Raw genomic sequence first — 15,954 nt, 5'->3', positions numbered from 1 at the left:
ATGTACTGACTTGTGGACTTATGTACTGACTTATGGACTTATGTATTGACTTAAGGACTTATGTATTGACTTAAGGACTTATGTACTGACTTATGGACTTATGTACTGACTTATGGACTTATGGACTGACTTATGGACTTATGTGCTGACTTATGGACTGACTTATGGACTTATGTGCGTTTTCTATGTTAAACTGTATTTACATTTTAGTTTTGGATATATCTGACTTATATCTCCCTCTCTCTTCTCTCTCTACCTCGCTCCCTCTCTTCCTCTCAATCTCCATGTCTTCTTCTCCCCCCTCCCCCCCGTCCAGTCAGCGGTACTGTGTGTGTAACCCGGTACTGATCCGACAGTTCCAGAACCCTGACACCATCTTCATCCTGGCCTTCGCCATCATCCTCCTCAACACAGACATGTACTCTCCCAACGTCAAGCCGGAGAAGAAGATGAAGCTGGAGGATTTCATCAAAAACCTCAGAGGTGAGGTGGATTCTGGGATGGATGTTTCGGTTGTTTCTCTACATGATGTAATGAGAGGGGGACATGTTTGTTTTTTTACCGGTTCATTCTGGACTCCTCAAAACAAACAGGTTTTTAATAAACTACATTTATTTATCTCCATTTAAATGTCTCTCTATCTGTTTTTATCTCAGTTCTCTTCATTCCTCTTTATCTCTCCTCTTTTTTCTCACACTTTGGATGTTAATGTTTCCCCAGGAGTGGATAATGGTCAGGACATTCCCAGAGACCTGTTAGTAGGAATCTACCATCGGATAGAGAAGTGGGAGCTACGCACCAACGATGACCACGTGTCTCAAGTACAGGCTGTGGAGAGGGTGGTCGTCGGCAAGAAGCCCGTAAGTCTGCTTACAGTATTGGTGTCTACGGTCATTGCCCATTGCCTGCTCAGACTCAGAAGATACACTGGTCCCCAAAATCATGGGCATTAATATGGAGTTGGTCCCCCCCTTCTGCTGCTATAACAACCTCCACTCTTCTGGGAAGGTTTTCCACTAGATGTTGGAACATTGCTGCAGGGGACTTGCTTCCATTCAGCCACAAGAGCATTAGTGAAGTCGGGCGCTGATGTTGGGTGATTAGGACTGTGCTCCAATTCATCCCAAAGCTGTTCGATGGGGTTGAGGTCAGGGCATTGTGCAGACCAGTCAAGTTCTTTCACACCGATCTCGACAAACCATTTCTGTATGGACTTTTGTGCACGGGGGGCATTGTCATGCTGAAACAGGAAACAGTCTTCCCCAAACTGTTGACACAGTGTTGAAAGCACAGAATCATCTAGAATATCATTGTATGCTGTAGTGTTAAGATTTCCCTTCACTAGAACTAAGGGGTCTAGCCCGAACCATGAAAAACAGCCCCAGACCATTATTCCTAAACAGCCAATATTCAATAGAAAACAGCCAATATTCAGTAGAAAACAGCCCACATAATCGATCTGATATACAGTATGTAAACTTTGAATCTGCTGTGTGTTGAGGTGTTGCTGCCAGGTTCTGTCTATCAGGTTCTGTCTGTCAGGTCTTGTCTGTCAGGTTCTGTCTGTCAGGTTCTGTCTCTGTGAATACTAATAATAATTTGTGTGTAGGTGCTCTCGCTGCCACACCGCAGGTTGGTGTGTTGCTGTCAGCTTTACGAGGTGCCTGACCCTAACAGAAGCCAGAGGACTGGAGTCCACCAGAGAGAGGTCTTCCTCTTCAACGACCTGCTCGTGGTAAGACTCACCTGTGTGCCCTGGGAGTGTTGTTGAAAACAGCCCATATTCAGTTGAAAACAGACAATATTCAATAGAAAACAGCCCATATTCAGTTGAAAACAGACAATATTCAGTTGAAAACAGCCCATATTCAATAGAAAACAGCCAATATTCAGTTGAAAACAGCCCATATTCAATAGAAAACAGCCCATATTCAATAGAAAACAGCCCATATTCAGTTGAAAACAGCCCATATTCAATTGAGGTCAGGGCATTGTGCAGACCAGTCAAGTTCTTTCACACCGATCTCGACAAACCATTTCTGTATGGACTTTTGTGCACGGGGGGCATTGTCATGCTGAAACAGGAAACAGCCCAAACTTTGACACAGTGTTGGAAGCACAGAATCATCTAGAATATCATTGTATGCTGTAGTGTTAAGATTTCCCTTCACTAGAACTAAGGGGTCTAGCCCGAACCATGAAAAACAGCCCCAGACCATTATTCCTAAACAGCCAATATTCAATAGAAAACAGCCCATATTTAGTAGAAAACAGCCCATATTCAGTAGAAAACAGCCCATATTCAATAGAAAACAGCCCATATTCAGTAGAAAACAGCCCATATTCAATAGAAAACAGCCCATATTTAGTAGAAAACAGCCCATATTCAGTAGAAAACAGCCCATATTCAGTAGAAAACAGCCCATATTTAGTAGAAAACAGCCCATATTTAGTAGAAAACAGCCCATATTTAGTAGAAAACAGCCCATATTCAGTAGAAAACAGCCCATATTCAATAGAAAACAGCCCATATTTAGTAGAAAACAGCCCATATTTAGTAGAAAACAGCCCATATTTAGTTGAAAACAGCCCATATTCAATAGAAAACAGCCCATATTCAGTAGAAAACAGCCCATATTCAATAGAAAACAGCCCATATTCAATAGAAAACAGCCCATATTCAATAGAAAACAGCCCATATTTAGTAGAAAACAGCCCATATTTAGTAGAAAACAGCCCATATTTAGTAGAAAACAGCCCATATTCAATAGAAAACAGCCCATATTCAATAGAAAACAGCCCATATTCAGTTGAAAACAGCCCATATTCAATTGAGGTCAGGGCATTGTGCAGACCAGTCAAGTTCTTTCACACCGATCTCGACAAACCATTTCTGTATGGACTTTTGTGCACGGGGGGCATTGTCATGCTGAAACAGGAAACAGTCTTCCCCAAACTGTTGACACAGTGTTGGAAGCACAGAATCATCTAGAATATCATTGTATGCTGTAGTGTTAAGATTTCCCTTCACTAGAACTAAGGGGTCTAGCCCGAACCATGAAAAACAGCCCCAGACCATTATTCCTAAACAGCCAATATTCAATAGAAAACAGCCCATATTCAGTAGAAAACAGCCCATATTCAATAGAAAACAGCCCATATTTAGTAGAAAACAGCCCATATTTAGTAGAAAACAGCCCATATTTAGTTGAAAACAGCCCATATTCAATAGAAAACAGCCCATATTCAGTAGAAAATAGCCCATATTCAGTAGAAAACAGCCCATATTCAGTAGAAAACAGCCCATATTCAATAGAAAACAGCCCATATTCAATAGAAAACAGCCCATATTCAGTAGAAAACAGCCAATATTCAGTAGAAAACAGCCAATATTCAGTAGAAAACAGCCCATATTCAATAGAAAACAGCCCATATTTAGTAGAAAACAGCCCATATTCAATAGAAAACAGCCCATATTCAGTAGAAAACAGCCCATATTCAATAGAAAACAGCCCATATTCAGTAGAAAACAGCCCATATTCAGTAGAAAACAGCCCATATTCAGTAGAAAACAGCCCATATTTAGTAGAAAACAGCCCATATTTAGTAGAAAACAGCCCATATTTAGAAAACAGCCCATATTTAGTAGAAAACAGCCCATATTAGTAGAAAACAGCCCATATTTAGTTGAAAACAGCCCATATTCAATAGAAAACAGCCCATATTTAGTAGAAAACAGCCCATATTCAATAGAAAACAGCCCATATTTAGTAGAAAACAGCCCATATTTAGAAAACAGCCCATATTTAGTAGAAAACAGCCCATATTCAATAGAAAACAGCCAATATTCAGTAGAAAACAGCCCAGAAAACAGCCCATATTCAATAGAAAACAGCCCATATTTAGTAGAAAACAGCCCATATTCAATAGAAAACAGCCCATATTTAGTAGAAAACAGCCCATATTCAGTAGAAAACAGCCCATATTCAGTAGAAAACAGCCCATATTCAGTAGAAAATAGCCCATATTCAATGAAAACAGCCCATATTCAGTGAAAACAGCCCATATTCAGTAGAAAACAGCCCATATTCAGTAGAAAACAGCCCATATTCAGTAGAAAACAGCCCATATTTAGTAGAAAATAGCCCATGTTCGGTGTTATGTCTGTACCATATAGACTCACCTGTGTGTCCTGGGAGTGTTATGTCTGTACCATATAGACTCACCTGTGTGTCCTGGGAGTGTTATGTCTGTACCATATAGACTCACCTGTGTGTCCTGGGAGTGTTATGTCTGTACCATATAGACTCACCTGTGTGTCCTGGGAGTGTTATGTCTGTACCATATAGACTCACCTGTGTGTCCTGGGAGTGTTATGTCTGTACCATATAGACTCACCTGTGTGTCCTGGGAGTGTTATGTCTGTACCATATAGACTCACCTGTGTGTCCTGGGAGTGTTATGTCTGTACCATATAGACTCACCTGTGTGTCCTGGGAGTGTTATGTCTGTACCATATAGACTCACCTGTGTGTCCTGGGAGTGTTATGTCTGTACCATATAGACTCACCTGTGTGTCCTGGGAGTGTTATGTCTGTACCATATAGACTCACCTGTGTGTCCTGGGAGTGTTATGTCTGTACCATATAGACTCACCTGTGTGTCCTGGGAGTGTTATGTCTGTACCATATAGACTCACCTGTGTGTCCTGGGAGTGTTATGTCTGTACCATATAGACTCACCTGTTTATATGTAAACCCTACAGAGTCATATACATATCAAACATGTTCTGTTCGCCTGAGTTAGCTAAAACAATGGTCTGAGAATAGTCCTGGAATATACCTGGAATAGTCCTGGAATAGACCTGGAATAGTCCTGGAATAGACCTGGAATCATCCTGGAATAGTCCTGGAATAGTCCTGAAATATACCTGGAATAGTCCTGGAGTAGACCTGGAATAGTCCTGGAATATACCTGGAATAGTCCTGGAATAGTCCTGGAATAGTCCTGGAATATACCTGGAATATACCTGGAATATACCTGGAATAGTCCTGGAATAGACCTGGAATCATCCTGGAATAGTCCTGGAATAGTCCTGAAATATACCTGGAATAGTCCTGGAGTAGACCTGGAATAGTCCTGGAATATACCTGGAATAGTCCTGGAATAGTCCTGGAATAGTCCTGGAATAGACCTGGAATAGTCCTGGAATATACCTGGAATAGTCCTGGAATAGACCTGGAATAGTCCTGGAATAGTCCTGGAATATACCTGGAATATTCCTGGAATAGACCTGGAATCATCCTGGAATAGTCCTGGAATAGTCCTGGAATATACCTGGAATAGTCCTGGAATAGTCCTGGAATAGTCCTGGAATAGACCTGGAACAGTCCTGGAATAGTCCTGGAATAGTCCTGGAATAGAATTGGAATAGTCCTGGAATAGTCCTGGAATATACCTGGAATAGTCCTGGAATAGTCCTGGAATATACCTGGAATAGTCCTGGAATATACCTGGAATATTCCTGGAATAGACCTGGAATCATCCTGGAATAGTCCTGGAATAGTCCTGGAATAGTACCTGGAATAGTCCTGGAATAGTCCTGGAATAGTCCTGGAATAGACCTGGAATAGTCCTGGAATATACCTGGAATAGTCCTGGAATAGTCCTGGAATAGTCCTGGAATAGACCTGGAATAGTCCTGGAATATACCTGGAATAGTCCTGGAATAGACCTGGAATAGTCCTGGAATAGTCCTGGAATATACCTGGAATAGTCCTGGAATAGTCCTGGAATATACCTGGAATAGTCCTGGAATATACCTGGAATATACCTGGAATAGTCCTGGAATAGTCCTGGAATATACCTGGAATAGTCCTGGAATATACCTGGAATATACCTGGAATAGTCCTGGAATAGTCCTGAAATATACCTGGAATAGTCCTGGAGTAGACCTGGAATAGTCCTGGAATATACCTGGAATAGTCCTGGAATATACCTGGAATAGTCCTGGAATAGTCCTGAAATATACCTGGAACAGTCCTGGAATAGTCCTGGAATAGTCCTGGAATAGAATTGGAATAGTCCTGGAATAGTCCTGGAATAGTCCTGAAATATACCTGGAATAGTCCTGGAATATACCTGGAATAGTCCTGGAATAGTCCTGGAATAGTCCTGGAATAGACCTGGAATATACCTGGAATAGTCCTGGAATAGTCCTGAAATATACCTGGAATAGTCCTGGAATAGTATTGGAATAGCCTCGAAATAGAACTGGAATAGTCCTGGAATAGTCCTGGAATATAACTGGAATAATCCTGGAATAGTCCTGGAATAGTCCTGGAATATACCTGGAATAGTACCAGAGTCATCAGAGCCCATATATCAAGCACAGTGTTTCCACGGTCACGCCCTCTGGCCTATATCAAAGCACAGTGTTTCTACGGTCAGGCCCTCTGTTCTGCAGAGCACAGTGTTTCCACGGTAACACCCTCTGGCCTATATCAAAGCACAGTGTTTCCACGGTCACGCCCTCTGGTCTGCAGAGCACATCAGAATGGACGAGCAGGTGAACATAAAGAGACATGTCCATCCCTCCTCTCCCCTACAGGTAACCAAGATCTTCCAGAAGAAGAAAACCTCTGTGACATACAGCTTCAGACAGTCCTTCCCCCTGGTCGAGATGCAGGTCCACATGTTCCAGAACCAGCGTAAGTATCCGTGTGTGTGTGTGTGTGTGTTACGGGTTGAGATGCACGTCCACATGTTCCAATACTACATCCTGATTCTCCACTTCTACCTACCTCCCTCCCTCCCTCCCTCCCTCCCTCCCTCCCTCCCTCCCTACCTACCCCCCACCCACCCACCCACCCACCCACCCACCCACCCACCCACCCACCCACCCACCCACCCCCTCTCCCTCCCTCCCTCCCTCCCTCCCTACCCACCCCCCTCCCCCCTCCCTACCTACCCACCCCCCACCCACCTCCCTCCCTACCTCCCTCCCTCCCTACCTACCTACCTACCTACCTACCTACCCACCGACCCACCCATCTACCTACCTACCTACCTACCTACCCTACCTCCCTACCTACCTACCTGCCTACCTACCTACCTACCCACCCACCCACCCACCCCTCCTCCCTACCTACCTCCCTGCCTACCTGCCAGTGCCTGCCTACCAGTACCTGCCTACCTACCTCCCTACCTACCTCCCTCCTCCCCACCCACCTACCTACCTACCTACCTACCCACCACCTGCCTGCTACGCGTGCCCACACACCTACCTACCTGCCTACCTACCTGCCCACCCACCTACCCACCTACCTACCTACCTGCCTGCCTACCTGCCTGCCTACCACCTACCCACCCACCCACCCACCTACCTCCCTAACTACCTACCTACAAACTCACCTACCTACCTACCTCCCTACCTACCCACCCACCCACCCACCCACCCACCCACCCACCCACCCACCTCCCTCCCACCCTCCCTCCCACCCTCCCTCCCTCCCTCCCTCCCTCCCTACATACCTACCTACCTACCTACCTACAGTACCTACCTACCTACCTCCCTCCCTCCCTCCTCCCTACCTACCTACCTCCCTCCCTCCCTACCCACCTACCTACCTACCTAACCTACCTACCTAACCACCTACCCACCTACGTACCCACCCACCCACCCACCCACCCACCTACCTACCTACCTACCTACCTACCTACCTACCTACCCACCCACCCACCTACCTACCTACCTACCCCCTACCCACCCACCTACCTACCCACCTCCCTCCCTCTCTCCCTACCTCCCTCCCTCCCTCCCTCCCAACCTCCCTCCCTCCCTCCCTACCTACCTACCTCCCTCCCTCCCTCCCTACCTACCTCCCTCCCTCCCTCCCTACCTACCTACCTACCCACCTACCTACCTACCTACCTCCTTACCTACCTACCTACCTACCCACCCACCACCTACCTACCTACCTACCTACCTACCTACCTCCCTAACTCCCTACCACCCACCCACCCACCCACCCACCCACCCACCCACCCACCTACCTACCTACCTACCTGCCTACCTACCTCCCTACCTACCTACCTACCTACCCACCCACCCACCCACCTACCTACCTACCTACCTCCCTGCCTACCTACCTACCCACCCACCTACCTACCTACCTACCCACCCACCTACCTACCTCCCTAACTACCTACCTACCTACCTACCTACCTACCCACCTACCTACCTACGTACCTACCTACCCACCTCCCTCCCTCCCTCCCTCCCTCCCTACCTATCTACCTCCCTCCCTACCTCCCTACCTACCTACCTACCCATCTATCTACCTCCCTCCCTCCCTACCTCCCTAACTACCTACCCATCTATCTACCTCCCTCCCTCCCTACCTCCCTCCCTAACTACCTACCCATCTATCTATCTTCCTATCTATCTACCTACCTACCTCTACCTACCTACCTACCTACCTACCTACCTACCTACCCCTCCCTCCCTCCCTACCTCCCTCCCTCCCTACCTACCTACCTCCCTAGCTCCCTCCCTCCCTCCTTCCCTCTCTACCTACCTCCCTCCCTCCCTCCCTACCTCACTCCCTCCCTCCCTTAGTCTCATCTGACCAGAGTACCTTTTTCCTACCTCCCTCCCTCCCTACCTCCCTCCCTCCCTTAGTCTCATCTGACCAGAGTACCTTTTTCCTACTTCCCTCCCTCCCTATCTACCTACCTCCCTCTCTCCCTCCCTACCTCCCTACCTCCCTCCCTACCTACCTACCTACCTACCTATCCATCTATCTATCCATCCATCCAAGGGGCTTTATTGGCATGGGAAACATATGTTAACATTGCCAAAGCAAGTGAAGTAGATAATATACAAAAGTGAAATAAGCAATAAAAATGAACAGTAAACATTACACTCACATAATCTATCTATCTACCTACCTACCTACTTACCTACCTACCTCCCTCCCTACCTCCCTCCCCCTCCCTACCTACCTACCTACCTCCCTACCTCCCTACCTCCCTCCCTCCCTCCTTCCCTCTCTACCTACCTCCCTCCCTCCCTCCCTACCTCCCTCCCTCCCTTAGTCTCATCTGACCAGAGTACCTTTTTCCTACCTCCCTCCCTCCCTACCTCCCTACCTCCCTCCCTTAGTCTCATCTGACCAGAGTACCTTTTTCCTACCTCCCTCCCTCCCTATCTACCTACCTCCCTACCTCCCTCTCTCCCTCCCTACCTCACTACCTCCCTACCTCCCTCCCTACCTACCTACCTACCTATCCATCTATCTATCCATCCATCCAAGGGGCTTTATTGGCATGGGAAACATATGTTAACATTGCCAAAGCAAGTGAAGTAGATAATATACAAAAGTGAAATAAGCAATAAAAATGAACAGTAAACATTACACTCACATAATCTATCTATCTATCTATCTATCTATCTATCTATCTATCTATAATTACATCAAAGTATACATTAGTTGATCAGATCACAATAGAGGAGGTCATTCCTGTTCAATGATGTGAAAGTGAGACAATTGCAATTGTCCTAAGTCCCACTTTGTGGCACCTGCCCACACAACAGTAGTGATCAGGTTTAGGGTTTAGTGAATGATTTGTCCCAAATACAAGTTTAAATATTTAGGACTAACATATTCCTTGTCACCCATTCTGAAACGAACTGCAGCTCTTTGTTAAGTGTTGCAGTTATTTCAGTCGCTGTAGTAGCTGATCTGTATAGTGTTGAGTTATCCACATACATAGACACACTGGCTTTACTCAAAGCCAGTGGCATGTTGTTAGTAAAGATTTAAAAAAGTAAGGGGCCTAAACAGCTGCCCTGGGGAATTCCTGATTCTAACTGGATTTTGTTGGAGAGGCTTCCATTAAAGAACACCGTCTGTGTTCTGTTAGACAGGTAAGGGAGGTAGGTAGGGAGGTAGGTAGGTAGGTAGGTAGGTAGATGGGTGGGTCGGTGGGTAGGTAGGTAGGTAGGTAGGTAGGGAGGGAGGGAGTGCAGTGCCTTGCGAAAGTATTCGGCCCCCTTGAACTTTGCGACCTTTTGCCACATTTCAGGCTTCAAACATAAAGATATAAAACTGTATTTTTTGTGGAGAATCAACAACAAGTGGGACACAATCATGAAGTGGAACGACATTTATTGGATATTTAAAAAAAATGTAACAAATCAAAAACTCAAAAATTGGGCGTGCAAAATTATTCAGCCCCTTTACTTTCAGTGCAGCAAACTCTCTCCAGAAGTTCAGTGAGGATCTCTGAATGATCCAATGTTGACCTAAATGACTAATGATGATAAATACAATTCACCTGTGTGTAATCAAGTCTCCGTATAAATGCACCTGCACTGTGATAGTCTCAGAGGTGCGTTAAAAGCGCAGAGAGCATCATGAAGAACAAGGAACACACCAGGCAGGTCCGAGATACTGTTGTGAAGAAGTTTAAAGCCGGATTTGGATACAAAAAGATTTCCCAAGCTTTAAACATCCCAAGGAGCACTGTGCAAGAGATAATATTGAAATGGAAGGAGTATCAGACCACTGCAAATCTACCAAGACCTGGCCGTCCCTCTAAACTTTCAGCTCATACAAGGAGAAGACTGATCAGAGATGCAGCCAAGAGGCCCATGATCACTCTGGATGAACTGCAGAGATCTACAGCTGAGGTGGGAGACTCTGTCCATAGGACAACAATCAGTCGTATATTGCACGAATCTGGCCTTTATGGAAGAGTGGCAAGAAGAAAGCCATTTCTTAAAGATATCCATAAAAAGTGTTGTTTAAAGTTTGCCACAAGCCACCTGGGAGACACACCAAACATGTGGAAGAAGGTGCTCTGGTCAGATGAAACCAAAATTGAACTTTTTGGCAACAATGCAAAACGTTATGTTTGGTGTAAAGGCAACACAGCTCATCACCCTGACCACACCATCCCCACTGTCAAACATGGTGGTGGCAGCGTCATGGTTTGGGCCTGCTTTTCTTCAGCAGGGACAGGGAAGATGGTTAAAATTGATGGGAAGATGGAAGGAGCCAAATACAGGACCATTCTGGAAGAAAACCTGATGGAGTCTGCAAAAGACCTGAGACTGGGACGGAGATTTGTCTTCCAACAAGACAATGATCCAAAACATAAAGCAAAATCTACAATGGAATGGTTCAAAAATAAACATATCCAGGTGTTAGAATGGCCAAGTCAAAGTCCAGACCTGAATCCAATCGAGAATCTGTGGAAAGAACTGAAAACTGCTGTTCACAAATGCTCTCCATCCAACCTCACTGAGCTCGAGCTGTTTTGCAAGGAGGAATGGGAAAAAATGTCAGTCTCTCGATGTGCAAAACTGATAGAGACATACCCCAAGCGACTTACAGCTGTAATCGCAGCAAAAGGTGGCGCTACAAAGTATTAACTTAAGGGGGCTGAATAATTTTGCACGCCCAATTTTTCAGTTTTTGATTAGTTAAAAAAGTTTGAAATATCCAATAAATGTCGTTCCACTTCATGATTGTGTCCCACTTGTTGTTGATTCTTCACAAAAAAAATACATTTTTATATCTTTATGTTTGAAGCCTGAAATGTGGCAAAAGGTCGCAAAGTTCAAGGGGGCCGAATACTTTCGCAAGGCACTGTATCTATCCACGTTATAGCAGGGGGTGTAAAGCCAGAACACCCTCTGTGTTCTGTTAGACAGGTAACTCTTTATCCACAATATAGCAGGGGGTGTAAAGCCAGAACACCCTCTGTGTTCTGTTAGACAGGTAACTCTTTATCCACATTATAGCAGGGGGTGTAAAGCCATAACACATTCGTTTTTTTCCATCAACAGACTATGATCGATAATGTCAAAAGCTGTACAGTATCCAGTCTCCTCTCTCCCCTGTAGACTATGCCCACGGTATCCGTCTGACGTCGGCCAATCCTGGCGGAGAGAGGAAGGTTCTGATCGTGTTTAATGCTCCGAGTCAGCAGGACAGAACACGCTTCACCTCCGACCTGAGAGAGAGCATCACTGAGGTGACGGAGATGGAGAAATACAGGGTGGAGTGTGAGTAGAACTATACTATACTTAACCAATAAGGCCCGAGGAGGTGTGGTATACTGGCCAAAATACCACAATATACCACGTCTAAGGGCTGTTTTTATTGGCCGTATACCACAAACCCCCGTGGAGCCTTATTGCTATTATAAACTGGTTACCAACGTAATTAGAGCAGTAAAAAATAAATGTTTTGTCATACCCGTGGTATACGGTCTGATATACCATGGCTTTCAGCCAATCAGAATTCAGGGCACAAATCACCAAGTTTATAATATACTGAAAGAGACTGAGGTGCAGGAGATGGAGAAAACATGCTACGATACTAGATAGAATACTTCATTGTTCCATTGTGGAATAATAAGGGATAGTTTAATATACAAATATTGTGATAATCATATGTCTTTTAAGTAATCCCTTCACACTCTTATTCTCGACCGACTTCTTTCACAATTGTCTCTTCTCTCTCTCTCTTTCACTGTCGCACTCTTCCTCACCCTCCTCTCTCTTTCCCTATTTCTCTCCTCCCCCTCTCCATCTCTCTCTCCTCCCCCTCTACAGCGGAGTTGGAGAAGCAGAAAGGGGTGGTGAGACCTGTTGTGGGCGGGGCTGGCGGTGGTGGTCTGGGCAGTGGCTTGAAGGGCGAGGCGGTGAATGGCACTCTGGGTAGACCCAGTCTGGATGACAGCTATGCTTCCGCAGACGGACTCAAACGTACCGCGCTCAGCTCATCACTGAGAGACCTATCAGACACAGGTACACTGATTTGACCTCATCCACTGGACAGACACACTGTTCAGTCATATTTATACAGTCACTGAGACAACCTTATGAGATGCTTTTCAGAAAATATACACAAAACCTTCAATAACTCATTTATTTTAACTCTGGTCTAGACATATACAGTGGCGAAAGTATTCACCCCCTTTGGCATTTTTCCTATTTTGTTTTTTTGGGGGGGTTGTATCAGTTGATTTACACAACAGGCCTACTTTGAAGATGAAAATTATTTTTTATTGTGGAACAAACGAGAATTAAGACAAAAAAAAATAGAAAACTTGAGCGTTCATAACTATTCACCCCCCAAAGTCAATACTTTGTAGAGCCACCTTTTGCAGAAATTACAACTGCAAGTCTCTTGCAGTATGTCTCTATAAGCTTGGCACATCTAGCCACTGGGATTTTTGGCCATTCGTCAAGGCAAAACTGATTAATTTCCTTCAAGTTGGATGGGTTCCGCTGGTGTACAGCAGTCTCTAAGTCATACCACAGATTCTCAATTGGATTGAGGTTTGGGCTTTGACTAGGCCATTCCAAGACATTTAAATGTTTCCCCTTAAACCACTCAAGTGTTGGGGTCATTGTCCTGCCGGAAGGTGAACCTCCGTCCCAGTCTCAAATCTCTGGAAGACTGAAACAGGTTTCCCTCTATTTAGCGCCATCAATCATTTCTTCAATTCTGACCAGTTTCCCTGCCGATGAAAAACATCCCCACAGCGTGATGCTGCCACCACCATGCTTCACTGTAGGGATGGGGTTCTCGGGGTGATGAGAGGTGTTGGGTTTGTGCCAGACATAGCGTTTTCCTTGATGGGCAAAAAGCTCAATTTTAGTCTCATCTGACCAGAGTACCTTTTTCCATATGTTTGGGGCGTCTCCCACATGCGTTTTGGTGAACACCAAACGTGTTTGCTTATTTCTTTCTAGAAGGAATGGCTTTTTTTCTGGCCACTCTTCCATAAAGCCCAGCTCTGTGGAGTCTTTTGTCTCTTTGTTGCCTCTCTAATTAATGCCTACCTTGCCTGGTCCGTGAGTTTTGGTAGGCGGCCCTCTCTTGACAGGTTTGTTGTGGTGACATATTCTTTCCATTTTTAAAATAATGGATTTAATGGTGCTCCGTGAGATGTTCAAAGTTTCTGATATTTTTTTAGAACCCAACCCTGATCGGTACTTCTCCACAACTTTGCCCCTGACCTGTTTGGAGAGCTCCTTGGTCTTCCTGGTGCTGCTTGCTTGGTGGTGCCCATTGCTTAACGGTGTTGCAGACTCTGGGGCCTTTCAGAACAGGTGTATATACACTGAGATCATGTGACAGATCACTTTATTTAACTAATTATGTAATTGGTTGCACCAGATCTTATTTAGGGGCTTTATAGCAAAGGTGAATACCTACAGTTGAAGTCGGAAGTTTACATACACTAAGGTTGGAGTCATTAAAACTAGTTTTTCAACCACTCTTGTTAACAAACTATAGTTTTGGCAAGTCGGTTAGGACATCTACTTTATGCATGACACAAGTAATTTTTTCAACAATTGTTTACAGACAGATTATTTTACCTATAATTCTCTGTATCGCAATTCCAGTGGGTCAGAAGTTTACATACACTAAGTTGACTGTGCCTTTAAACAGCTTGGAAAATTCCAGAAAATTATGTCATGGCTTTAGAAGCTTCTAATAGGCTAATTGACATCATTTGAGTCAATTGGAGGTGTACCTGTGGAAGTATTTCAAGGCCTACCTTCAAACTCAGTGCCTCTTTGCTTGACATCATGGGAAAATCAAAAGAAATCAGCCAAGACCTCAGAATAAAAATTGTAGATGTCCACAAGTCTGGTTCATCCTGGGAAGACATTTCTAAATGCCTTAAGGTACCACGTTCATCTGTACAAACAATAGTACAGGTATAAACACCATGTGACCACGCAGCCGTCACACCGCTCAGGACGGAGACTCGTTCTGTCTCCTAGAGATGAATGTACTTTGGTGCAAAAAATGCAAATAAATTCCTAAACAACATCAAAGGATCTTGTGAAGTGCTGGAGGAAACAGGTACAAAAGTGTCTATATCCACAGTAAAACGAGTCCTATATCGACATAGCCTGAGCAAGGAAGAAGCCACTGCTCCAAAATCGCCATAAAAAGCCAGACTACAGTTTGCAACTGCACATGGGGACAAAGATCATACTTTTTGGAGAAATGTCCTCTGGTCTGATGAAACAAAAATAGAACTGTTTGGCCATAATGACCATTGTTATGTTTGGAGGAAAAAGGGGGAGGCTTGCAAGCCGGAGAACACCATCCCAACCATGAAGCACGGTGGTGGCAACATCATGTTGTGGGGGTGCTTTGCTGGAGGAGGGACCGGTGCACTTCACAAAATAGATGGCATCATGAGGGAGGAAAATGATGTGGATATATTGAAGCAACATCTCAACACATCAGTCAGGAAGTTAAAGTTAAAGCTTGGTCGCAAATGTCTTCCAAATGAACAATGATCCCAAGCATACTTCCAAAGTTGTGGCAAGGCCTGCTGTGCTGTGAGGATTAATTATAGAACAGATCGTGATCAGGGCAAGAGCGCGAGAGAGAGACAGAGAGAGACAGAGAGAGAGTAAGAGACAGAGAGAGAGAGACAGAGAGAGAAAGAGACAGAGAGAGAGAGACAGACAGAGAGAGAGAGAGAGACAGACAGAGAGAGAGACAAACAGAGAGAGAGAGAGAGAGAGACAGAGAGAGAGACAGACAGACAGACAGACACAGAGAGAGACAGACAGAGAGAGAGACAGACAGAGAGACAGAGAGAGAGAGAGAGAGACAGAGAGACAGACAGACAGACAGACAGACAGACAGACAGACAGACAGACAGACAGACAGACAGAGAGCGAGACAGACAGAGAGAGAGACAGACAGACAGACAGAGAGAGAGACAGACAGAGAGAGAGAGAGACAGAGAGAGAGAGAGAGAGAGAGAGAGAGACAAGAGAGAGAGAGAGAGAGAGAGAGAGAGAGAGACAGAGAGAGAGAGAGAGAGAGAGAGAGAGAGAGAGAACAGGACGCTAAGGAGCTGTTTACTGTGTGGTGCTTTGTCTCTACCTGCTGTCCAACA

The 15,954-nt window shown here is 45.0% G+C and overlaps 1 protein-coding gene across 2 annotated transcripts in view; it reads left to right on the top strand.

The window, feature by feature from the left end:
• The window catches only part of LOC112235441 (IQ motif and SEC7 domain-containing protein 1-like), a 99,852-nt gene that overhangs the window by 81,032 nt on the left and 2,866 nt on the right, over window positions 1-15,954 (top strand). For both annotated transcript variants that reach the window (XM_042299815.1, XM_042299816.1), the window contains exons 7-12: window positions 317-483; window positions 721-860; window positions 1,610-1,735; window positions 6,611-6,710; window positions 11,915-12,076; window positions 12,629-12,823. In XM_042299815.1, coding sequence (XP_042155749.1) covers window positions 317-483; window positions 721-860; window positions 1,610-1,735; window positions 6,611-6,710; window positions 11,915-12,076; window positions 12,629-12,823 — 890 coding nt within the window. The remainder of the gene's footprint in view (window positions 1-316; window positions 484-720; window positions 861-1,609; window positions 1,736-6,610; window positions 6,711-11,914; window positions 12,077-12,628; window positions 12,824-15,954) is intronic.

This window comes from Oncorhynchus tshawytscha, linkage group LG16 (genome assembly GCF_018296145.1).
Source record: "Oncorhynchus tshawytscha isolate Ot180627B linkage group LG16, Otsh_v2.0, whole genome shotgun sequence".
NCBI classification, from domain to species: Eukaryota; Metazoa; Chordata; class Actinopteri; order Salmoniformes; family Salmonidae; genus Oncorhynchus; species Oncorhynchus tshawytscha.
Note: the sequence above shows the minus strand (reverse complement) of the source record. Positions and strands in the feature narration are given on the sequence as shown.